The sequence below is a fragment of the Manis pentadactyla genome, chromosome 2 (genome assembly GCF_030020395.1).
Source record: "Manis pentadactyla isolate mManPen7 chromosome 2, mManPen7.hap1, whole genome shotgun sequence".
NCBI classification, from domain to species: Eukaryota; Metazoa; Chordata; class Mammalia; order Pholidota; family Manidae; genus Manis; species Manis pentadactyla.
The window spans coordinates 106,892,112-106,917,042 of record NC_080020.1 but is presented as its reverse complement, the minus strand read 5'-3'; the positions used below and the strand labels follow the sequence as shown (position 1 = coordinate 106,917,042).

General features: G+C 39.5%; 1 protein-coding gene across 5 annotated transcripts in view; it reads left to right on the top strand.

Annotated features, from left to right (window-relative positions):
- Window positions 1–2,373: 2,373 nt before the first annotated feature.
- NNT (nicotinamide nucleotide transhydrogenase) overlaps window positions 2,374–24,931 on the top strand; it is an 89,378-nt gene continuing 66,820 nt past the window's right edge. The window contains exons 1-6 of one of the 5 annotated variants that reach the window (XM_036910932.2): window positions 2,374–2,485; window positions 7,058–7,263; window positions 11,547–11,776; window positions 14,156–14,373; window positions 17,550–17,637; window positions 22,093–22,181. In XM_036910932.2, coding sequence (XP_036766827.2) covers window positions 7,113–7,263; window positions 11,547–11,776; window positions 14,156–14,373; window positions 17,550–17,637; window positions 22,093–22,181 — 776 coding nt within the window. In that variant the 5' untranslated portion in view covers window positions 2,374–2,485; window positions 7,058–7,112. The other 4 variants (XM_036910933.2, XM_036910931.2, XM_036910934.2 and 1 more) reach the window with 4 other exon arrangements.

Here is a 24,931-nt window from a genome sequence, read left to right as displayed (position 1 = left end):
ATTTTTATCACTGGCACTTATTTTTTTGGAGAGGGCAATATCCACAAAGTCATGCTAAGAGCCAGTTTTTTTGGATACAGCAATTCTAAGTGCAAACTAGTTTTACTCAAATAAACAAATTGCCAATTATTTAATTTAGTGCTGGCTGCTTAATGTAATTTCTCCTCAATCTTCTTCCAATTAATATTGATTAGTGTATGTTCATTGAGTTGGTTTCCTAAAATCAAACTCAATCCTGATTGGGAGAAAAGGGCTGAGATGGAGGTTAGTGATGGTTGCCTTAAAACCTGTCAAATGTCTGCATTATTAAAGATCCCTGGAGTCTGAGAAATACTATCTCATTGGTGTTGTTTACTTTCCTAATACTTACTTATGAAAGGGAAGTTTGAAAGCATAAACTGTTGGTAACTGTTTAACATAATAGCCACAATGAAAACATATTCAATTGACCTGTTCTCTGGCCTGGTTTTAGTTAGATGCAGGGTTTTCATAACATGTTGCCTTTGGACTTCAGTTTTTGATCACATATCTTTTCAGGCTCAGTCTGCATTTTGAATTTTGGCTATTGGGCATCTCTATGGTTTGAGGCTTCAAAGCTGACCCTAATGGTGTGATACTCTTCTAAAAATTTCATCTTTTCTTTGCTTTTGACAAATTAGGACTCTAAATATTACATATTATCTTTGAACATTTGTGGGTACAAAGTCTCCAGTTTCAGAGGGTTTACATTTTATGGCATTCTAATTTAAAAATATATTTATAATTATTTTAAATTAAGGCATCCAATTATAAAACAATTTGTAATGAAAAGTTGCATATATGTGAGAGGTTCTTTTCTAAATGGGGATTGGAGTGGGAGCAAGGAAGAGGGAGTGTTATCAAAATGAGAGGGATGCTATAAAAATGGACAAGGCCCTTATAACCTAATGGGGATATAAAGTCTTTGAGAAACTTTCAAATAAGACAATGTCTAAGATTCAGAAGCAACTAATTTATAAGCAAACTGTTGGAACTTAATCCAATTTTCTTTGGGCACTCTTGTGAATGTATTGTAATTACTATGTACAAACTGAAGGCCTAAAATAGAACCTTCCAAATGCTAAATGTTTTCATCTGGAGCAATGGCACCCAAATTATGTTGGACAAATGAGCAGAATGAGTTTTAGAAAATTTCCATGTAATTACTATTTAAAAGAAAAAGTCGAGAGCAGTATGAAATCCTTGGATTTATTCTCATGTGATATAATCATAAATCAGCCAAATTAAATAATCCATTGAGCATTTATTTAAGCCAGGGTTTCTCAGTCTTAGCCCTACTGATGTTTGGGCCAGATAATTCTATGTTGTAAGGAACTGCCCTGTGTAATGTAGGGTGTTTAGCAGCATCTCTGGCCTCTACCTATTACAAACCTGCCCTTTCCAGATGTAACAACCAAAATGTCTCCAGACACCTGGGAGAAAATTGTCCCCAGATGGGAACCACTGATTTTGAAGTCTTGAAAGAGAAAAGCAAACCACACACACACACACACACACGTTTTAAAACAAGAGCTTAGGTTTTTTTCTTCCAGTTTTGAGATACAATTGATGTATAACACTCTAAATACTTAAGGTGTACAGCATAATGATTGGATTTAAGACTTAATCTGTTGTGAAAGTTTAGTTTTAATCCTTACCAATTACTCCTGCCTGTTGCACTTGTAGTATCTTGAATCTGTCTCTATGGTTGCACTTACCATGGTTCATCATTATTTTAAAACATGGGGCTTGTCTCCTTTTCTCTCTGTGAACTCTTCCAGGACAGGGCTCTGCCTTATCTGAATGGCAGTGGGAGTCTATTAGTTGAATGACCTTTAGTGCTGGCTAAACACTAGAAATGTTCTTAAAGTAAGGGTTTCTTGGCAGTTCACTTCTTTTTAAGGGTATGGAATATCTGTTTTGCCTTTTGCCTCTTGGATTCATAATTCTTCTCTACTCATTTTAAATATTTCAATTAAAGAACAGTGGCGACACTAACACTTCATGTTGACTCAGCTTTGGGTAAGTGAACCATTTTCGTACTCAGTATTTCATTCTTCCTACTTTTAATCAGAAGACACCTGCAGACTAAGTAACAGAACTATGTGCAAAGAACAACTAGGTCATTATGTTTTGGAGTCCTTTAATGGTTTTGCCAAAATCAGCCTAGACCTGTTTTGGACACTTAACGTCCACCAAGGGCGCCCTCCAGCCGCTGGATAGCAACACTGAGAGATGCACGCAGCTTTTTCTGCGCCGGCGGTTGGAAGACAAGTACGTAGATATTGTTAATTTTCGAGGCTTGACTTAGTTTCCGAGGAATTTAACTCCACCTCTCCCGTCAGAAAGGAAAAGCAACGCCCCCAATCCCGCCCTTCACCACTCCCTGGCCTCGCCCACTTTCCTTTTGGTCTCCTTCTGTTACAGAAGTTCTGATTTTTTTCCTGGAAAGCTAGAGGAAAGTCAGGTACCAAAAGGGGAATTATTTTATCTTCTCATTTGTTCCGGTGGGACACGAGAGAGAAAATGACACTTTCTAACCGGCTCTCCGTGGGGAGAGGACATCTGTAGCCGGGAAAGCTTAAGCGCCGGCTTTTGGCTCCAGGTTTGATTGACAAGGACGGGCGTCACCAAAGCGCGGAGGCGGGGCGCGGGGGCCGCGGGGAACACGGGTAAAGCTCGAGACAAAGAGGTTTTGGCTGCCACGGTGAGAGCGAAGGACTCTGGGGTAACTAGCCTTTGCGCTCCAAGAGGGCATTCCGTAGGGTCTCTTTCTCCGGGGGAGAGAAGGCAGGCGGAGGCGCAGGGGGCCGGGCGGGGAGGGGGCGCGAGGTTGGGGGGTGGGGGCAGGGGGGGGGGGCGCTGTGCTGCGGTCACGTGGCCCCCGGCGGCGGCGGCGGCGGATTGGGGCTGTTCTTCCGGGTTGGAGGCTCAGCGCCGGGGCCCCATCCCGGGTCTGCCAGCGCGGCGTCCCCCTGCGCCCCGTCCGCGGCTGCGGGCCTCCCGCCAAGGTGAGCGGCGCGGCGCGGGCAGTGCGGCATGCTCCTGGGGCGCTGCCGGGAAGGGGACGCTGCTGGGGACGGACCCCCGCAGGGAGCGACACCTGTCAAAGAGAAGGGGGCGGGGTCGGCAATGACCTGACGCGGGGGCACCCGGGCGCGCGCTGGTCCCAGGTTGGGCCGGGAAGCAGGAGAACCGTGCCTCGAGGCCCCCCTTTTTTTGTCTCTTGTTGGGGCCACTGGAGGCAGTGGGCGAGTGAATTCGGGAAGTGGTCCTGGCAGAGAGCAGGGAACGCCGAGGCAGCCGTGCTGGTGCAAGTTTTGGGGTTTGTGGAGTGGCGGGAGTTGTACGGGGTCATTTTGGCCCGTAAGAAGGCGGGAGGGAGGGAGGTCATAGGGGACTCTGGATGGCGGGGTAGTGCACCCAGAGAGGTGGCAGCTGGACGCCCCGAAATTGTGCTTGAATCTTGAGGGAATAATGGGTGGGTGTACGGCTGGAGACTTAGGAGCTGGGGAGCGAAAAGTTGTGAGTGTAGATCCGGGCGGGCTGCTGGTGGCCGCGGCAAGCTTCGACCTGCGGATAATGGGGACTCGGCTGGCGGCCGAGGAGAGAGCGGAGGGGGCAGAGCTGATTGGAACCTCGCAGGCGGAATTGGTATTCCGCAGCCTCGGCCAATAGCCTGCGGGGTAAGGTTATAAATAGCGGTCCCCGGCAGATGCTAGCGAGTTGGCATCTTAGTTGCCGAGGGAGGGGCGGTACCGGTGGGTTTGGGCGAGGTCACGCTGCCTGCCAGTCCAAGCTTCTGTAGGGTATTGTGTCCTTGATTGGTATGTCCGGCTTTAAAGCATGACTTGTTTACGGTTGCAAGCGTCCTTTATTCGCCCTGCAATGCAGGACAGTCTTTAAGGGATCTGTTTGTAAGGAGTCTTGTAGGACAGGCTCTATTCGGATCCTTGGGGCTTGTTTGCCTACTTGTATTTAAAATGCTCCTCTCCACCGCACCCCTTTTATTTACAAATCTCGGCTGTTTTTTCTTTCTTTTTTTTTAATTGAATGGACAATTTAGGATTACTCTCTTGACCAGCGAATGTGCTCAAGCTGCTCACCTTTGCTGATGCAATCACTTTTCCACAAGTCTACACACCATTTCATTTTCAAAGGAAATTTCCTAAAGGTCCTTGCAGAATGTGTTCCATAGATACGCAGGTTTCAGTTTACCCAGCCCTAGTTATTCATTCATTCATTCAGTCAAACAGTACTGCTTGATTTCCTGTATTTTGTGCAAAGCACAGGGCCAGAAAAAAAAATAGCAATGTTGTGTCCTTTTAATCCTCACAACAACCCTGTAAGGCTGGTGCTATTATTATTTCTATTTTAATGATCAGGAAATCAGGTACAGAGAAGTGAAGTGACTGATTTGCCCAGCTAATTGTGGAGCTGGGTCTTCCAATCCACAGTTCAACCTGTTAGTTTCTCTGCTATTCTCTCTCAGGTACTTCCTCTCAAGGATTTTAATATCTGTTAGGGGAGTTAGTTACCCAAATAACATACATTAAATATCCATATTAAAAAAAGCGCCCCCCCCCCAATTTTGAGATGTAAAGTTTCCCTTGCATTGCTTCAGAGCGATAGAGGCACAGTGATAACAAAACAGAGACCTTTAAAGTGAAAGGAGAAAATGGTACGAGTAAGACAATACTGTTTTTGGTGTAAACAAGTACTGGCCTGTGATAACATGGCTCAGATACTCTCTGAGTATCTTTCAGGGTTGATTCTATTTGATTTGGGCTTAGTGATAGGGATTGCTCTTGCCAATAAAATACCTCCTGATCACATCTTGTATGCTCATAGCTTGAATCAAGTGGAATTTGTGGGGGGGAATTGGCCTCTGAGGGCTTGACTTTGTTGACATCTGTTGACAGGGATCTGTCCAACATCAGATGGCCATTTTTTGAGTAAATTGAGTAGGTAGAGTACATTTTCCAGATTCCAGGCCATGAAATAGGATGTTAGCTTTGAAGTATTGCAAAATCTCATCTCATCATAAACTTTTAGAGCCTAATGGGGCCCTCCAAACCACCTTTCCTATGCTCCTTTTATAGGTGAGCAGATTGAGGTGCATAGAGATTCAGGTCAAACAGTGAGTGAGTGCCAGACTTAGACGGTATGTGGACTCTATTTTAGCTAGCTTTGTTCCTTTGCTGATGAGGTCTGGGTAAACCTATCAGCTCTGTGAGAATGGTGGTTGTTGGGATGATGTGAGAAGAGAAACTAGGGTAAGTGTGGAGGTTGGGATAGGACTAGGTCATTGGTGATGGTAGGACAAAATCTCCCTCAAGACAAGAATTATCTTTTATGTATCTTTGTAGTTCCCTTGGTTCAGTGAATGTTTCGAATGTGTGGCTGTATTTTGAACTTATTTGCTCTCCATTCTCAGCCATAAATAATGCTACAAGTGGCCCATGAATAAATGAGGAGAGTGTTTATGAGACTCAGGAATGCTTAGGACTGAAATGCAATGACATATATGGAAACACTTTGAAAATATAAAGCATCCTATTCAAATGCGAAGAATTATTCATACTCATTTTTGATTGCATGCCTGAACACATCTTGAACACTCCCTTAGCTTTTTTCATATTACTCTGTCCATCTCAAATGCCTTTCCTTTTCTGAGTCCTGTAGGAGGACATGTTCTCCTTTGATCCCTTGAAGAACTTTGGACTTGCCTTACTCTGCTTGGTAGTGTTATGACTTGTTGACTTTCCTTATCTCCAAGTGTGGGCTTATTCCAGTTTGATTCTGCAGATGCTCCCAACAGCTGGGCCTCTGAGACTCAACCTTAGTACATATTTATTGAATTAAGGGGCATTTTAAGAATAAGCACCACCTGGATTGAGGATTACCATTCTCAGTGTTGCTTCCTGATATTTGCCAGAAGTTGCTTCAGAGAGTTGTGTCAGCAGTTCTGAATGAGTTAGGCCCTTCTTCCTCTGGAGGCTGGAAGATTATGGAGTCTGCTGAGAATAGGTGCTGGGCCCTCCGGAGGGCCTGTGATGGGGCAGAGCCTAAAGGCAGAGTTGGTGGAGTTAGTTGAACTTGACTGATAGAGTGGCGGGTTTTGTCTGCTTCCCAATTTTCAAGGAAAGAAGGATGGGGGAACATTGGGAATCATGGGGATGGTGGGGTCACCTTCCACATTCCCCTGAGGATCTGCCACTGAGAGCAGTGGAGGTAGCCACTGAACTCTAGGTCAGTGACAGCAAAGGTGCTTTGCAAATGGTGCTTTGCTGAGCCTGGTTAGAGCTGGCAAAAAGTGGCCACTTGTGTGACACCACTGGCAGAGTTCCTGGTTACACCAAAGTCAGCAAGCCCAAACTTGTGAGGTAAACATTTAAAGATAACCATGGAATTTTTCTGTTTTTTTTTATTGGAGTCATATGCTACACATATTTAACTTCTTGAAATGTGCACTTAGCACACAGGCAAGTCAGTTTGCATTTTCATGCCATGTCGGTGTGGGGGTCTCACAGCAGGAGCATCTTGCCGCACCCGGTTGCAGTGGGTTGCAGTGTTCTGTAGCACATGGTGGCTAAGCAGGTTTCTACTATACTATATTTTAGAAAATCTCAGGGAAATTCAAGAGTAACTTTGGTTATATGCAGTTTTTGCTGGACATGCAGACTTAGAAGATAACTTTCATGTAAGATGTGACTGGATTTTATGCCATCTTTTTTGGAACTTCCCAGCTACTTGAGGGATTGGTTAGACTTATGTGATCTAGCCTTAGAATTGGATAGTGAGTTTATAATTACAATTTAAGTGGGAAAGTAGATGCCAACTTTTAAATACCTGAATTGGAAACAGACTTTTGAAGTAGCTTCTGTAAGTACAGGGCATGCAAATACATTAGCTGTAGATGCTCACATATAAATGCTATCTTCCAAGCTCTTTGGATGAGTATTTTTCTGTTTTTGATGTTTAAAAGACAAAGTATGTTTTTCTCAGCACATAACCCTTTTCTTGTCTTTTCTCTTAGTGACTTACTTTCAAGAAAGTTGGGCATTCAGCAAGTTGGGAGCTCACATGAAAACATGGCAAGCCTACTGAAAACTGTGGTGACTGGCTGTTCATGTCCTTTACTTAGCAATTTAGGGTCCTGTAAGGTTCTCCCTGCAAAGAAGGATGTTTTACGAACCCTTCATACCCATCAGGCGCTGTGGTGTAAAGCCCCCGTAAAACCAGGTAAAGTCTCACTTCAATGTATCCAAATTAAACCTTGAAATCATAGGAGCTGATAGATGTCCTGATGATTGATAAAAGGAAAAGTTGAGCAGTCCTACAGCCTGGGGCTTGTGAATGGACATTTTGAATAAAAAAACCTAGTCAGTGCTTTCTTATACTTTCTTACATTTTCCATGTATAGATGTTCCTGATTATCAGTGCTAATAGAGAAGAAAAGTTAATAGAAAAAGAAAAATGATAAACCAGTTGGGTTATATCCAGGAAACTACTGCTCATGGTAATGAATGTTCGTAGCAGCTCTTCCTTGTTCCTCATCAGTGTTGGGGACTTGTACCATATATGGGCCATCTAGGCCCAAGAAATCAAGAAGCAGGAACTAAATGTATTAATTAATCTGCAGTTATGCTGCTCAGTTTAGTAAATGGCAACTTCATGTCATTCAGTTGCTCAGGTCAGCAACCTGGGAGTCATCCTAGATCCTCTTTGTAGGTATAGGTCAGCTCTACCTTGTATGTAGAATCTGTCTTCTCACCATCACCGTTGCTATCATCTTGGTCCAAGCCACCATAAACTGTCACCTGGACTATTACACAAGTCTTCTAAATGGTCTCTGTGCTTTTTGCCTCTGCCCCTCTGCAGTTTGTTCTATACATGACAGCGAGAATAATCTTTTTAAAATGGAAGGTCATGTCACAGTTCTACTCAAGATTTGCCACTAACTTCCTAGCTTATCCTGAGTAAGCGTGTAAATCTTTCAGTGGCCTACAAGCCCTTCTCTGCTAGGACCCCCACTTGCTTTTGTCCTGGGGCTCAGACCAGAAGCTAAGAAGGTTCTTTTAAACTAAGGCAGATTCCTATAAGCGTCTTGCCTAAAGACCCTCCAACCATTCTGTTTACACCTCATTGGCCAGAACTCAGACAGTGGCCACATGTAGCTGGAAGGGAGACTCAGATACTCAGTCTTTCATTGCAGGTGGCAACATGCTCGACTAAAAATGGGAGGAACAGGGATGGGCATTTGGGGAACAACCAGAAGTCTTTGCCACTCAGAAGAATGCCCTTTTAATTTGAGTTTGTAGGACTTTTTGTGCATTAAGGGCCCCTTACTGCTAGGCTTACTGCTAGGTTTTTTGATTTCTTATGTCTGCCTTAAGATTTCACAGCCTTTTGTCCTCACATGACAAGTCACTCTTGGCAGGGCATCTGCCCCTGAGAGCCCTCAACTTTATCTTCAGATTGTTTTTAAGTGTTCTGGAAAACCAGATTATCTAGTGTGATAAAACTGTATAAAAGTAAGTAACTGCATTGAGGACATGAGAATTGTCCTTCTAAGTAAAGGCATGGACTTCAAGGTCTCTTTATTGACTAAGACTTTTTTTGTTTAATTTCTGATTCTTGACTGTTTCCTAGATAATTGTTTTGTATCTCAATGATGAAGATTCTATTTACTTACTGTTACCACAACTTCATTACCACATTTAAAAGCATGAAAAGTCAGTGTTCATATTTTCTCAATTTTTCTTTTCTTTTCTTTTTTATAGTTGCCTTGCTCAAATAATGATCCAGAGTCTATGTGTTGTATTTGCTTGCTTAGGTCTGTTTTGATTTGTGCATTTCTCTCATTTTTTTTTCTTTTAATTTATTTGTTGAAGAGCTTAGTTGTTGCACTGTAATCTAAGAATTTCTTACATTTTGGTTTGGCTGACTGAATTCCCTTGGTATTTAATCAGTTTCTCTGTCCCTTGTATTTTCTACAACATTTAGCAAGATCTAGAGACTTGATCAAACTCACGTTTGCTTTTTTTGGCAGGGATACTTCAAAGGTTATGCTGTGTACTATCTGTTGCATTACATCAAGAAGTTTAATCAGTGAGTGTAGATACTAATTAGGTATTAGATTCATCCGTTATGAAGTTCCCATCAGTTTTTCACTCAAAGACTATAGCAGCCATTTGATGATCATTAGTTAAGTCCATGATATTATCAGGGGTTTCAAAATGATGATAGTCTATCATTCTGTCTTCATTTATTGGCCAGAATTTTTCTATAAAGAAAAACTTTTCCTGCATTATTTAATTACCTTGAGATTGTACTGGTAAGGTGGGGTGTAAGTTTGACTTTCCCATTATATACTGGTTTGGATAATAATCAGCTGATTCACTTCTGTGTTAATTTTCTGTTTCTGCTGTAATAAATGATCATAAACTTATTGATTTCATGCCACACAGATTTATTATACTTCTGAAGGCCAAATCTGAAATGGTTCTCACTAGGCTTCCATCAAGGTGTGGGCAGGGCTGCATTTTAGGGGAGATTCTGTTTACTTAACCTTTTTCCAGTTTCTGGAGACCACCTAAATTCCTTGGCTCATGGCCCTTTCCTCTGTCTTCAAAGCCAGAAGCATAGCATCTTCAAATTACTCTTTGACTCTTCTGCCCTGTTTGTCCATATTTAAGGACCCTGGTGATCACACTGGGCTCACCCAGATAATCCAGGATAATCTCTCTGTTTCAAGGTCAGTTGATTAGCAACCTTAATTCCATCTGCTACCTTAATTATCTTGCCGTGTATTGTAACATAGTCAATATGTTCTGAGGATTAGGACATGAATATCTTTGGGAGATTATTATTCTGTTTATCACCATTAATTCCTCCAAAGTCGACTGATGAAACTTAAAGAAAAATATTTACTTGTTTTTTAAGTATCATTATGAACTCATGGATTTTAACATCCTTGGGTATGTTTTACTACATTGCAATTTATTCTTTTTGATCCTTGGATGTATTTTACTACTTGGCAATTAATTATTATTTTTGGTGCTCAGATTGTCTCATATTTGGCCAGTGGAAGTGCTTTCAAGTTGGCTACACCAACTTGATGTGACATCGTTTGTCTTTGGTAGCTTCCTTGACTTATGGTAGGTAGGGTCTGGGTGATTAGAGGCTGTCAGATAAGTGAACGCCAGGTAAGTTTACATGATTTTACTTTGAATATCAATCCAAAATATTTGCCAACTTTCTGTTTTCCTCTAGCTCCTTCAAGTAGAGAATAAGATTCAGTATATGTTTGCCTTTGGCTTTTACTGTGGGCTCTAAGACTGTGTTCAAATGCAAATATTTTTAGGTTGATTTAATCTTTTTAAGGTCTCAACAAGTTACTCTGTAGAGATAATTTATTTTTTCATTATGTGTATCCAGAGTTCAGGTTGTTAGAGTGGATTTCCTAAACTTTAGTAAAACAGAGAAGCAGATACTCTTTATTTAGAAAAATCTGTTTATGCACACATGTTCTGTAAAACAACAGAAGAAACAAATGTTGTTTAGCTAAAGCTGGTCTGAACCTATATAAATATACAAGCTCTTTTGGGTTGCAAGGAACAGAATCACATCAGGCTATATTTTGTGACGACAGTTTATAGTATGGATTCTTGGGGAGTCTGGGAGCTCAGGAAACTCTTCATCTGCTTCTTAGAGTATGTTATTCTGGATTTCATAGCTGTGACTTCTCTTGGCATATCCGTTACTGATGTTTCTACTACAGTTGCTGCTGACCTCCTTTTGATGACTTAATGGCTGTGCTTACAAATAGCTTCTGTACCATTCTACCCTCTGTCCTTTTTGTGGGTCTTCCCGTTCTAACTTCCTGAGAGAGACCCTGATGGGGTTGGGCCAATGTAGAGTGTCCTTGTGTAAGTCATCTCATAGACTGCTGGTTTTCCCCATGTCTGGCCTGTAGACTATTATCTTTAACCCGACTGCTTATCCCTGGTCTACTCAGTTTTGGTAAAAAATGTAGGGTCTCAAAATATAACACCTGGAAATCTCTGAGGCATTGCCTGTGGCCAAATTTCCAGGAAGGGGACTTTGGGTGTTGTAGGCCATCAAAGTGTCTAGTATAGGATTATTCTTCAAAATAGCTAATTATTTCTGCCTTCCTTAAAGGTAAGGAAGGGGAGACTTAAATCCAACAGTTTGAAGAATTGAGTTAGCATGTTGAGTGTTCTCACAACTCAACTTTTTCCTAAGAAGAAACTAAGCTGCCATGTGCCTTGAAGATAGCCATTTGGTTAAATAAAATATTCAGAATATTCAGGAGAGTAGTCATAAAATTTGCCATCATTTATCAAAAAAAAAAAAGGGAGAATTAAGATTATGAATCAGGAACATAATTTTGAACAGCAACTTATATGTACAGTATATTTTGAATAGACTGCCTATTTCCATTTTCTGATTATTAAAACATTGATTTTTGGTGTTTTTTTTACTTTTTTTTGCCTTTGTAGGAATTCCATATAAGCAACTTACTGTTGGAGTCCCCAAGGAGATTTTCCAAAATGAGAAGCGAGTGGCATTGTCTCCTGCTGGGGTTCAGGCCTTGATCAAGCAGGGTTTTAGTGTTCTTGTGGAATCAGGTGCTGGTGAAGCTTCCAAATTCTCAGATGATCACTACAGAGCAGCAGGTGCCCAGATCCAAGGGGCGAAGGAAGTGCTGGCTTCTGATTTGGTGGTCAAAGTAATTATTCTTTTCCCCTCCTATTTATGGCATGCTGATTTTTTGAAATCTTTTCATAGAAAAATAAAATTACAGTCTGTTGTTATAGCTTTTCATAGTTTCAAATGATGTCTTTTGCTCAAAGAAATGGTTGCATGTTGTGAATGTTCTTCATGTTCCTGTAGAACTTTTATCAGAAAGTGTGATCAGTGCTTAACAATGGGAATAGAAAATGTGATCTTCATTTTTACATTTGCTATGTGGAAATTCCCTTTTATCTGGCAAGGGAAAATTTGTACTACATGATTTTTAAATATCCAGAATATGCACAGGTGAGTATTTAATTGCTGCTAGAATGGAAAGAAAGCATGGAACTCCTGGGACTGAATGTACAGTGATCTGATACCTAAGGAGGAACAGTGAGTTAACTGAGATAAATGCTGTTTCTAGAGGGGGCAGGACTATTCTGGAGAAGTCAGCATTGGGTTGAGTGGCAAGTAGCTTTACCTACCTTTTGATAAAAGGTCTTTGTATGTAATAGAAATTTATGTGCTGAAACATTTTAGAAATAAAATCTGAAGTAAAAATCATATAGAGAAAGGAAGAGAGACTGTATTAAGAGTCCAGTATAGGTGATTAATAAAGTTGAGCACTAAATTACATCCTAAGCCTTCTGCAACCTAGGCATCCTGAGAAGTATGGATTATATAAGGATGATTATCAGGTTAAAATAAATGCTTCACTTCTAAGTGAAAGACTAGCTTTTTTTGGTATTAATTTCTTAGGGGGAATCAATTACAGTTGTTTTTTTGTTTTTTGTTTGTACATGAAGTCCACAGAGTAATTTGATAGGGTCTTAAATAGTGGTTTTCGCAGAGGACATAAAACCGCTTTTTCCTTTGAAAAATTAATAGTAGAATTTATAGTATAGAGATAAATTATAATTCAGCTTTTAATCTTTAAGTTTTTTCTTGGTGATATAACTTGGCATAAGAAAAGAACTTAGGGAAAAGAGAGTAAGTATAGTCCATTCCAACGTATATTCTAGAGATCAGACCTTTTGAAATGTCCCACAATAAGGGGTCAGTAGGATGCATGTACATTTTGGAAATTCTCTGTGTACCTTTTTGAGATTCATAATGTGTTAGGTTAAAGGCACGGAGAAAGATGTATAATACAGAAACTTGTATAACCGTATCCTTGCATTAATAAACTACTTGACCTTGAGGCCTCTTTTTTGAGTCAAGCCAGTAAGTATCTTGAGGAATTAGTGATCTAAAAAGCACGTTCAGGGAAACATTCTGTTGGCCTATCTTGCTCAGATGCCAGCATCTCAGCTGAGCATTTGACAGGAGCCAGCGGAATTAATTCAAAGTTGTCCTCTAATTTTTATTAAATCTATAATATAGATTCTCACTGAGGAAAAACAGACCCTGTCAGAGAGTCTTAATTAAGTCCAGGACCTGAAGTCCCATGTATCACCAGATCAACAACTGAAATGGGAATAACAGATAAAGATTTCTCATAGGTAAATTGAGATGAAATGCTGTAAAATCAAAGTATTGATCCAGTGTTTGTGTTTCTGTTTCCTTTTAAAATGTTGTAAGTCCCAACACCGTTTTTTCCCCATGCTTACTTGCCTAAAAGCACTACTGTGAACTGGGAGCTAATGAAACGATCTACTTTAATTGAAGACTGATTTTAAACTTGGATATAGAACACATTTTCAAGTGGGCTTTTAAAAATTTGGCTTTGAAAAAGTGGACACTTGGAATTTTCATGTGGAGTGTGTGTTCATTGACTTAGTTGACACTAATTATCATAACAGAATATGTTGGAGTTTTTTGCTTAAACCTAATTCAGCAAGGCTAGTAGTTTGCATCATGTTCATCTATAAATATTTATCTGGAATTTTAGGGTGGCATAAGTCAATATGTACTACTATGGAGATTTTCATGTACAACATTTTTAATGTGTCCCACTCCAAATGTTTGTGCTTGCCAGAATTAGCAAGAATTTGAGCACACAACAAAAACTTCCTGTCCATTTATTCTAATATCTCTTAATCTTAGCAGAATAACAGATGTTGAGAGGACAGGTTTGTTATTGAGCCAACGTATTTTTCCATTGCTCTGCAGTTCATTGTCAGACCTGTTCCAACACTATTTCCAGGTGTGTGCTCTCTTTTCTCAGACCAATTCATAGGTCATGAGCCAGAGGAGGAATGGCATAGATCTTTGTGTACCTTGCCTTGTTTAGCAATTTAGTCAGAACTTTCTTGGTGAAAAACTACTTCTGGCTACTCTTTCGATCATGGCATATTATTTAAATTGTCCTACTTACTTAAAAATATGATAAAGGTATTTACGTTTTTAATCTGTGACTTGACTTTTTTCTCAGGTGCGAGCCCCCATGGTTAATCCAACATTAGGTGTTCATGAAGCTGACCTTTTAAAGACATCAGGAACACTGATTAGTTTTATTTACCCAGCCCAAAATCCAGACTTGCTGAATACACTTACCAAAAGAAAAACTACAGTTCTGGCGATGGACCAGGTTCCAAGAGTCACAATTGCTCAGGGATATGACGCGCTAAGCTCCATGGCCAACATTGCTGGGTAGGTTTATTCTTTTCCATTTCATTTGAACAAAAGCACTGTGGTACTACAGAAACATGCTCAGTGTAGCTCTTCTCTCTCGCAGTGATTTTACTTGTAATAATTGTTGGAGACTGCACCCTTTTGAGAGTGCACTTAAATTATTTTTAAGACTCATTTTATTATTTCACAGTCATAAGATAGCAGGTAGCTCTTCGTATTACACTGTGTTGTACACTCCTTTTTAACTCCTCTTAGATGTAAGTATTTCTTTCCACCAAAGGAAATGACTGTCACAATATACTGTAATTCATGTTTGTGTATATGTGTGTGTACATATGTACATTGGTTGAAATTGCTGTTTTTTCCCCCATTTTACTGAGATATAATTGACATATGACATTGTATAAGTTTAGGGTGTACAGCATTATGATTTGACATAGGTATATACTGTGAACTGATTACCACAGCAAGTTTAATTAATATAAGTTGCTGTTTTTATAGGTCTCAGAAATAGTTGGATATTGCCAGTTTCATGTGGTTCAATCTAATATATATACATTAGCAGATTTATCATCTTAATTAGGTTTTGCTTAGGTAAGTTCATAAAATAGTTAATGAATAGGGAAACTCTGTCATTGAAGAAGTTTCATCTGGTGTCAAAACCCAAATTGATGACTGAGAGCTAACTATGTCCTCTTCCTTTTAAGGCCAAGATGGCAATAAACTTCCTTTGCCTGCCAGCACCAAGGCAGTCCCTGTTTATTGTCTGGAGTGCTCTGTTGAGAAGGATTCTAAGGCCCATTCTGCCCAGAAATGTGCCTGGGCCAAAGTAATCCTGTCTGCCCTGGGGGAGGGAGAGGAGCAGAGCTATAGGAGTGTGGCATGTTGCTGACTCTGCCTAGGCAGTGGGCAAAATCTGGAAATTGGATGATGCTTATGAAATCAGCTCATCCAAGAATTAGATTTAAGAAAAATTTTTAATTTAATTTTTAAAATTGACATATCATTGATAGACAATCTTACATTGGTTTCCAATATACAACACAGTGGTTTGGCAGTTACCCATATTATTAAATCCTCACCACCACTAGTGCGGTTACTATCTGTCAACACAGAAAGGTATTAGAATCACTGAATATACGAGAATTAGATTTTAAGCATGAACTCTTAGTGGTGACAGTTTGCTAATATGAATGAGGCACCAACAAATGAACATGTTTAAAAAATAAAAGTGCATTTATAAAAAAAGACTAGCCTGAGTAAAGCCTTTTACAGCCTGACACATGAGCTTGAAGTTTTCTTAGGTTTTATGTCTTAGGGATAGCAAATGAAATATGCCACAGATTTTACTTTGGGTTTCAGCTGTTCACTTTCAGTATAAATGAGATGTAATAAGCTAAAGTGACAAGTTAAAAACACATGTTGTCTTCAACATGATTTGGCAAATGGTTGGTTTGAAGGTATTTTTTGTGGTGTAAATTATATACCAAGGAACAAAATAAATTTTGCCACATTTATTTAGTTTGTAGAAGTTCTATGTTATGCAGTGGGGACTTAACATTTTATATTAGAAAATGTACAATGTAACATTTTGAAAGGTTATCAAAACCAGTAACTCTAGATCAGTGGTTTTTAGCTTCAGAGTCTTCAGAGCAAATAAAATATTATGAGTTAATATAAACAAATCCAATTAAGAGCAAAGTGGCCTTAGGTGAATTAAGGGAAGGAGGGGTGTCCAGAAATATGTCTGTTTTCTGTTCCTATCCACTGTGGCTCCAGAGCTGGCTGAAATTTGAACCTTTGGGGATCAGTGGGACACAGTTCAAAGCATCGCTGTCTTGTGTCCTGAGCTGATATATGCAGAGGTCATAGTTTGAGATGAATCTAGTACATGTTCACACAATGTGTGATAAATCGTCATAATTGCCGTAAAGGCATGCTCCTTCCACTTCATTGATGTTCATTCTGAGCTTTTTAAATCTCATCAAAGAAATAGCTGCTTCTATTACTTTTTTCCACTTTCAACATTTTCTCATACATTTTCTGTGTGTTCAGTCTTTTTTTTTTCTCAGTATGACAGTTGAAAGTTATAGTAGTCAACATGACATGCTTTTGCAGCAATTAAAGTATTGTCTCATAAAAATATGATCAGGGAAAGGTTTTATTGTCACCTAGCTGGTGGATCTCATTAAATAGCTGCATTACAATATTAAGGTAGAGTGTGTGTTACCAAGTGAGAATGTGCGAAAGTGCCGTTTAAGTGGTAAAGTGATACGCAGATGAATTAGTGTAATATGTAAAAGTAGCCTATTAAAGAAAACATGGTATATTTTACTAGTTTTTATTGTAAAGAGTGTTTCTTTAGCTAGAAACACCAATATTTACCAAGCACGTACTATGACAGGCTTTTACATTAAACACTTCACCTGCATTATCTCATGTAGTCCTCACAACTCCAAGAGATAGATGCTTTCTCTGTACCTACTTTATAGATGAGGAAAGCAAGGATCAGAGAATTAAAGACACTTGCCCAAGGTCACAAAGCTAGTTACTGGTGGCACAAGGGCTCAAACTGAGGCCAGTGTGTCTCAGAATCCCATGCTTTCAGCCATTAGAGATCAAGGGAACTGTTTTTTATTCTGAGGTTGGAATTTTATTATGTACAAGCATATAGCTAATCTAATTTTTAAATTTTTAATGGTTTCCCGCTACTGTATAAAACACACAGTGATCAAAGAAAATTTGGATAGTATAATAAGGCAAAACAGAAAGTTTGAAGTATCTGTAGTCTCAATACGCAGAGAAAACCATTGTTAGTTTTCTTGCCTCTCCTTCATTTCTTTTTTATCCCCATTGCTCTGTAGTTTTTGTTGGGAAGACACCAGGAAGCCTCATGGCTTAGAGTCTGCCTTGGTAGGCTGGATGCCAGCATTAGACTTCCGGCTCTCCCATTCAGTAGCTGAAGTCTCATCATCTCCCTATAAAATGAAGAAAATAATTGTATCTATCTCCAGGACATTGAGAGCTATCATAAGATTAAACATAAAGCACTTAGAACTTCTTTTGACTCATGGTAGGTTACTATATAAATGTTAGGTATCCTCATTCTTCGACTAATTGATGGCTTATGATGATAGATGAGCCTGTGCTCTTTCACATTGTGGAATTATTTATCCCTTTATTTCTTTTTTAAGCTATAAGGCTGTTGTACTAGCTGCAAATCATTTTGGACGGTTTTTTACTGGTCAGATCACAGCTGCTGGAAAAGTTCCCCCTGCTAAGGTAGGTAACACTTGTCATGTGTCTTCCTGATGTGAATTATTTAAAGGCAAGGGTAGGTATAGTATTCAAATACAGTTATTTAACAGTTTGTTAGGTCTTAACTTCACACTGATGATTTTTGTGGCATATGCAAATAAGTGGTGGAGCCTCAAAGCTGCTGAAGATTGCTCAAAGAGAATTTTGACATTTCTGGAAGTGCTAGTTTCTATTTTTGACTTACTAATTTGAATTCTTAAAGGAATTTTGAATAACTTGTTCTGTGTAGTCTGTTTATTACAGATTTTTAAAGAAAGCTTTAAGATACCAGATACCATTCAGCAAATTCTTGATTTTCCAGTTGATCTGACATTTGATCCATAGAAAAGACTGTCTTGGGTTCCTCACTTTTTGTCGAATTTTGGGGCAAAAGGACAGAAAATAGGAAGTGGTGTAATCAGGGTATTTGGCAGAGAAAATGGCTATATTGTGACCCTTCAACACTGTGTACACTAAATGACAATATATGCACATTGGCAAGGTATAGGAAACAGGACTTTAAATGCTGTCATCTACCTGAAGAGGATACACTGTAGGGCATGTTTACTTGGTGTTTCCTACTTTTTTTTTATATAAGCCCTGAGCTCTCACATAAAATAAATCTCCTAGAAAAAATGGAAAAAGAATACTAGCAGCTTTGAGAAACCCAGTTATATGTTGCTTTAAAAACAGGCCAGGTGAAGAAAATGGCAAGTGGTTTAAGTGGAAGCCAGAATACTTAACAAGAAAGTGTGCCCAGACAACACAGAGATGTGGTATGTAAAATGATTTCATTGTGACTCTTTCTCAGGACCATAAGAAAAGGTCTGGCACTCATGGAGCCCAGAAGTTGAATGCTGTTCTTAGACTGGCTGATGTTTCAATGCACAAATCCACTACTCAGTTTTGGTTAGAAATCTTTCTTGAAGTGCATGCAAGTTGAGAGGAAAGTAGTGAATATAAAGGATTTAAAAGTGAAACTGAAGATAGGAGGCTTACAGGAAGGATAATCAGTCAGCTTTTAAAATGTGGAAAGTGGCTATCTTCACCAAAAATTTAAATTGCAACCCAAGAGACTTTGGTTACATGTCAGAAATAGCTTTCTGATACTGAAGGATCAGGCACTAGATGGGCCCATCAACGTAGCTTGCAGAATATTTCATGTGGATTTCCTTTAAATGTTGCGGGTTCTTACTTGTTTGGAATGAGCTAAAATCAATCACTGGATGGCTTGTGATATGCCAGGCACTGTTTTAGGAGCTGGAGATACGTTATGAGCAAGGCAAACAAGGTCCTCGCCATGTGGAACACTCTAGTAGGGGTCATGGTAGGGAGACAAACAAACAATCATAAATATATGAGGTAATTTTAGGTATAAGAGAAATGAGCAGGATGATGTGATAGTGAGCAATGAGAGCAGGCGCCTTTGTAAGGCTGATGGGAAAGGCTCCTCTGTCATGTGAGCTCAGGCTAAAGAACGGGAAGAAGGAAGCCAGGGCTCTGGGAGTCCCGGCAGAGGGCTCAGTGCATGCGAAGGCTCTGAGATGGAAGACAGGTCAGAGCGTTCTAGAAGAACAGAGAGACCTCTGGTCCTGGAGGGTGGGGAGCAGGTGGAATGCGACCTGGGATGATGTGGGAACTGTAGGTCATGGCTGAATGGTGAACGGCCTCTTACAGGTCTCGTTCTAGAGTTCAGGTTCTCTTGCAGATGAGGGAATACCTGATTTAGGATTGTTTTGGAGGTGCTTCTTGTTTCTGTGTGTCTCCTCTACTTTCACAAAAAATACACCATTTCTAATACTTCCGGTCGCCAAATGTGTGGGGATTTTCTCCACACCCAAGCAATTCTCTGATACCAGCCGGGTATTGTACGACTCGGTTCTAACGTTGTCTACCTGGAGGTTGTGTCAGATCCCACAGGTTAAGGACTTAGTCCCACACGACTGGCTCCACCCCCCTTCAGATGCCAGCCGTAAGTCCACGTGGTTACGTGTGCTTCTGACAGGCTGGCTGTATATCGTTCAGAGGTTCCCACACCCCCTCCTTGGTTCAGGTAATTTGCTTAGGAAAACACTTTATTTACTGTTGACCAATTTATTATAAAAAGATATGATAAAGGATATAGGTGAACATCCAGATGGAAGAGAAGCTTTGGGGCAAGGTATGTGGGAAGCTCCAGGCCCTCTCTGGGCACACCACTCTTGTGGCACTTCCATGTGTTCACCAACCTGGAAGCTCCTGAACCCCGTATGTGTGGGATCTTTATGGAGGCTTTGTCATGTATGCGTGATCAATCATCACTTTCATTTCCAGTTCCTCTCCCCTCTCTGGAGAATGCAAGGTGGGCTGAAAATTCCCAGCTTCTAAGCCATGGCTTGGTCTTTCTGGGGACCAGCTCCTATCCAGGGGCCGGCTGAGAATCACCTCATTGACCAGAAAGCACTGCTGTTACCCAAGAGATTCCAAGGGATTAGGAGCTCTGTCAGGAACTGGGGTCAAAGACCAAGTATTAGAACAAAAGATGCTCCTAGTGCTTTTCTTAACTTAGGACATTAACAAGGGTTTTAGGAGCTCTGTGCCAAGAGTGTGGCAGAGACCAATGTATATATTTTCTATTAGCTCCTGAGGATTAAAAAAATCATCTGGCTGTTCCATGGGAGAATGGATAGCAAGGGGAAGAGTGAGGAGACCTGTTAGGAATTGATTGCAGAAGGTAGTAGCAGTAGAGATGTGAAGAAGGGGGTGGATTGGGAGCTCTTTGGGGGTAACACCAAGAGTACTTGCTGATGGATTGGAGGTGGAAATAAATGCCAAGGGAGGATTCAAGATGACCTCCATGTTGTGGCTTGAACAGTTGCAGCTAGTGCCCTTTACTGAGATGGGAAGCTGCAAAGAACAGGCTACATGACTGGAAATCAAGAACATTCCCAAAGGTTGTTCCTTTCTCTTACCCTTTCCCCTCCTTAGGAGTTCTGTGTTAAACTCCTGGGTTAAAAGCAGTCAGGGTTTCGATTCCATTATTTCATGGAATAATCTTCTGTGAAGGTGTTCTGACTGCTTTATTGCAGTTGCTAAGCAGCTTGCTCAAAGTCACCCAGAACTAGTTCTTAGCAGGCATGATCTGACCTATGCTCTCTTTTACTGTGTCTTTTTCTCCACCCTGTTGCAGACAAAGATAAATTGCTTTTGTAAGATCCACATTGCTCTATTCTTGTGCAATTCCATCTTTCAAATTATAGGGTATTTTGTTGTTTCTAGATTCAGGATAACCTGGCCTAGTCAGTGATTTTTTACTTATTTTTATTTATGTATTTTTAGCAGTGTTGGGCTTCAGTGTGTGGAGTGGGGTTGGTGCCTTGGAGCCTGGAGCCTGCTTGTTCCCTCTGGTCCCTCTTTGTCCTCTTTCCTGCAGACCCCCTCCCTCAATACACCATCACCATCAAGATCATTTCACATAAACCTTGAGACACTGCCTAGAGGTCACTTGAGTGTAGTTTGACTAGCTTAGTCTTCTCAAAGATCCAGAAGGAGATGTGGGCATGATGGGTGGGTGGAAATTTATAAACTAACCTCTTTCAGTGGGTGACTTTTTTTTGTTGTTTGTTTTCCTGCAGCAACAAGGAGTTGCCTTCAGTTGACTGGGAAGTACAATAGGGCTTTTCTCTGGGAGGCTCACTGCAGACTGGAGACAACGTTCTTATTATTTTGTCTTAGAAGGCAGGGGAGACTCTTGTTTCTGAGGAATTCTTTGATTTTTCTTGGCTCTGATCCTTCCACGGTTAGGGAGATTAATTGCATTGCTTTGGATTTCAGGTACAGTTCATTCAAAATGGTTCAAGTTAGGGGGTGGGGCATCTGCTGTTCTTTAAGAAGCATTGGAGTTCTGGTGTTTCACCAAAGTTGTTATCCATCTTTGAAGATTATTCTGATATTTTATGAACTTAGAGAAACCTTAAAATCTGAGAGGGGAGAGGTAGCTAGAATGCTACACTGGGAATTTTAGTAGAAGAGTCTTTTATACAGAGGGAAAGAACCTGTTAATCTTTAATATACATAGTGCTGGTTGTGCTGTATGGCGCTTTTACACTGAGTTGCTGATTGTCAGGCTGTTTTTAATGAAGGTCGTTGGCCTTTGCCAACCATTGTTCCTTTGATATGTTTTTAAAAAGAGTGGTGGTTCAGTTAAAGAGTAGCCTGTCCACTCAGTACATTCACTGACGATGATCAACATTTGCAGTTGCTAAGCAGCTTGTTCTTCATTTCAGAAGACACTAGATACTGGATTTTGTTAAATGAGGATGATCATCACCACCACCACCACCTGGTGTCATACTGAATGCTAACTGTACACCAGCACTGGGAGTTGTTAGCTGATGATTTTTCTTAATCAGTTGATAATGAACTTTACTTAAAACCCACCGGTTCTGCCCTTCCTCCTAGATTCTGATAGTTGGTGGTGGCGTTGCTGGGCTTGCCTCTGCAGGTGCAGCCAAGTCGATGGGTGCAGTTGTTCGAGGCTTTGACACAAGGTGAGTGCTCTACTAGTGAGTGCTGTTAAGGTAAACACATTTTGTTTCATGTGGATTTTATGCTTTCTTGAGAATTTGTAATTTGCAGTAGCACACTGAAAACTGCTCTGTAAAGCTCTTCCCATTTAAAAATGTTTCCACTTTTTCGAAGTGAACTTAAAGGGGAAAGATATTACCTAGTGGGAAGAAAATTTAAGGACCCAGACTCAGTACCACAGAGAAAAAAACAACAACTGAAAACTAACAACTCACACTTTATTTTGTTTCTTCATGTGTATTAGCAATGGGGCCATTGTTATCACTATCCTGAGTTTCTAACATATCCTGTTGCTCTGTTGTGTCCTATTCCTGTTCAGAATGCGTTTAGGTACTAGGTAGGACATGAACAGAGATGTTTGTGAGTGTGTCAAAAGGGATTGTATATGCGACATTTTGGAGAACAGACTGGGGCCAGAGGGTGAGAGGTGTGTTCTGTGTTCCTGGATGGAAGCAGATAAAGCGGACTGGGCAACAGTAGAGCCTCTAAGAGAGAAAGTACTTATTTATGTTCATTGTGTATTCCTTTAAAGAGGACATGACAGTATTTTCCTAGAATTTCTTTAAAGAGAAGTTTGATTAAACTTGTTCTTCATTTCAGAAGGCACTAGATACTGGATTTTGTTAAATACCTATTGAGTATTGCTATCATTTATGTATTGCAATATTTTTTTGAGGTTGAAACAGTTATTTATATCAGTTGGGGTCAGTAGAGGAATAGTACTATTCTGCTATTTGTGAATATAGAATGATAAAAAAAATTTGCAACCAAAGTTGGAATGAATGTGACTATGCAGAGTGAAGAATGTTCTGTGGAATGTGGCTTACAGTGCTTACCTGGAGTTTAGAAAAGTGATGTGTCGATAAAAAGCTGACCCGCTGAAATGAGAAAAGGCCTTTTAGAAGTAATCAGGACACAAGCCAAGTATAGCTAGAGTTAAGCATGTCATTAGTCATACCTTCTCATTTTAATGTTTGCTGATGCGAAGTCTTTGAAGACCTCCAAACTTGGAGAAAGAGATTGTTCAAGTTTTCGATGTAGTGGACAATAGTATTAGAGTGGAAATGTATATATTTGGCTTAGAGATGATTTGCAACAATATTGGGTCAATGACTGTGAATTTATTAAAGTTATACTGGTATCATTGTTTTATATTGAGTAGACAGCTGGAATATGGCTGTTGCTAACTCCATTTTTATTTACAGTTTGTTAACATAAATAAAATATACAATAAAGGAAAATGTGGCTTAACTGATACAATATTTTTCTAAGAATTATAACTAAGTAATCTAATCACTGTTTTGAGACTAGGGGTATCATAAATATGAAATCCAAATTTATTAGAAAACACACTTGATTATAAGTTCTTTTCGGAAAACTGAATGGTATATGTTTCGGTTAAACATCCTAAAAACTTAAGGACAACTCATTGCCCAGTGATGTTAAAAGGGTGTGATTTTGGAAGTTTTTCAAATAATAGTTAGAAGATTTCCCTTGAAACAGTAGTACATGTCTTGCCTAATGCCTGAATTATTCCTATATTACAAAGTTTAGAAATATAAAACCTTTAGTTTCTTTTTTATCTCTCTCTGTTTTCCAATAAAGCTGTATTTACAAAAAAAAATTGGGAGGTCAAAAGCTATAGTGTTCAGACACCTGTACTAAATGTATATTCTCTCCTAGGCATTATGCTGTATGCTTTGTCTTATCGGTTTGTTACAGTAACTCTATGAAGGAGTAATTAGCTCTATTTTATACCCAGAAGGGGAAATAAAATCAATTTTATAGCTTACCCAGTTTATTTTTGGTCATAAAAATAATACATAGTATTTCTTGAATTCAGAAAAATATAAAAAAGTACAAAAAGTGAAAATAAAATAACCTAAAATCCTTTTTCCTGGAGGTAACTATTAACATTTTAGTAAATGTCCTCTTTTCTATACATTAATTCAAATAAAATTTTACTAAATAATTTTACTAATAGTACTATTTAACTTACTTTCTTTAACTTAACAATAGACCATGAAGATCTTTTCTTACCTACAAATATATTTAATGGTTTTATAGGATTCTTTTGTATAGAGACACAGTGGCTTATTTAACTAGTCCTCTATAAATGGACATTTTTGCTATATAAAAATAATACTGTGTATATGTATATGTAAGAACATACATATTTGGAGATATCTCATTATTTCTTTAGGATAAATTCCTGGAAATGGAAAATTTGGGTCGACAGATATTCACATCTTAAATTTTGATATATTGTAATAGGTTGAAGTGATGGCATTATTTTGAAGGCAAATTCTGTTTTTACTTACACGTACTCATTATTAAAAAATACAGAGAAGCATAAGGAAAAAAAAATACCTTGTACAATTTTATCAGCCAAATATTATAATTGCTAATGATTTTTTGGTATGCTTTCTTACAGATTTTTACGTGGATACATTTTGAACAAAGTCCTGGTCATTTTATATATACTTACACACACACACACACACACACACACACACACACACACACACACACACACACACACACACACACACACACACACACACACACACACACACACACACACACACACACACACACACACACACACACACACACACACACACACACACACACACAGACATAGAGACACACACACACATATTTTGAATTCATCTTATTTTGAATTAAAAATAGGAGACATTTCTAAAACTTT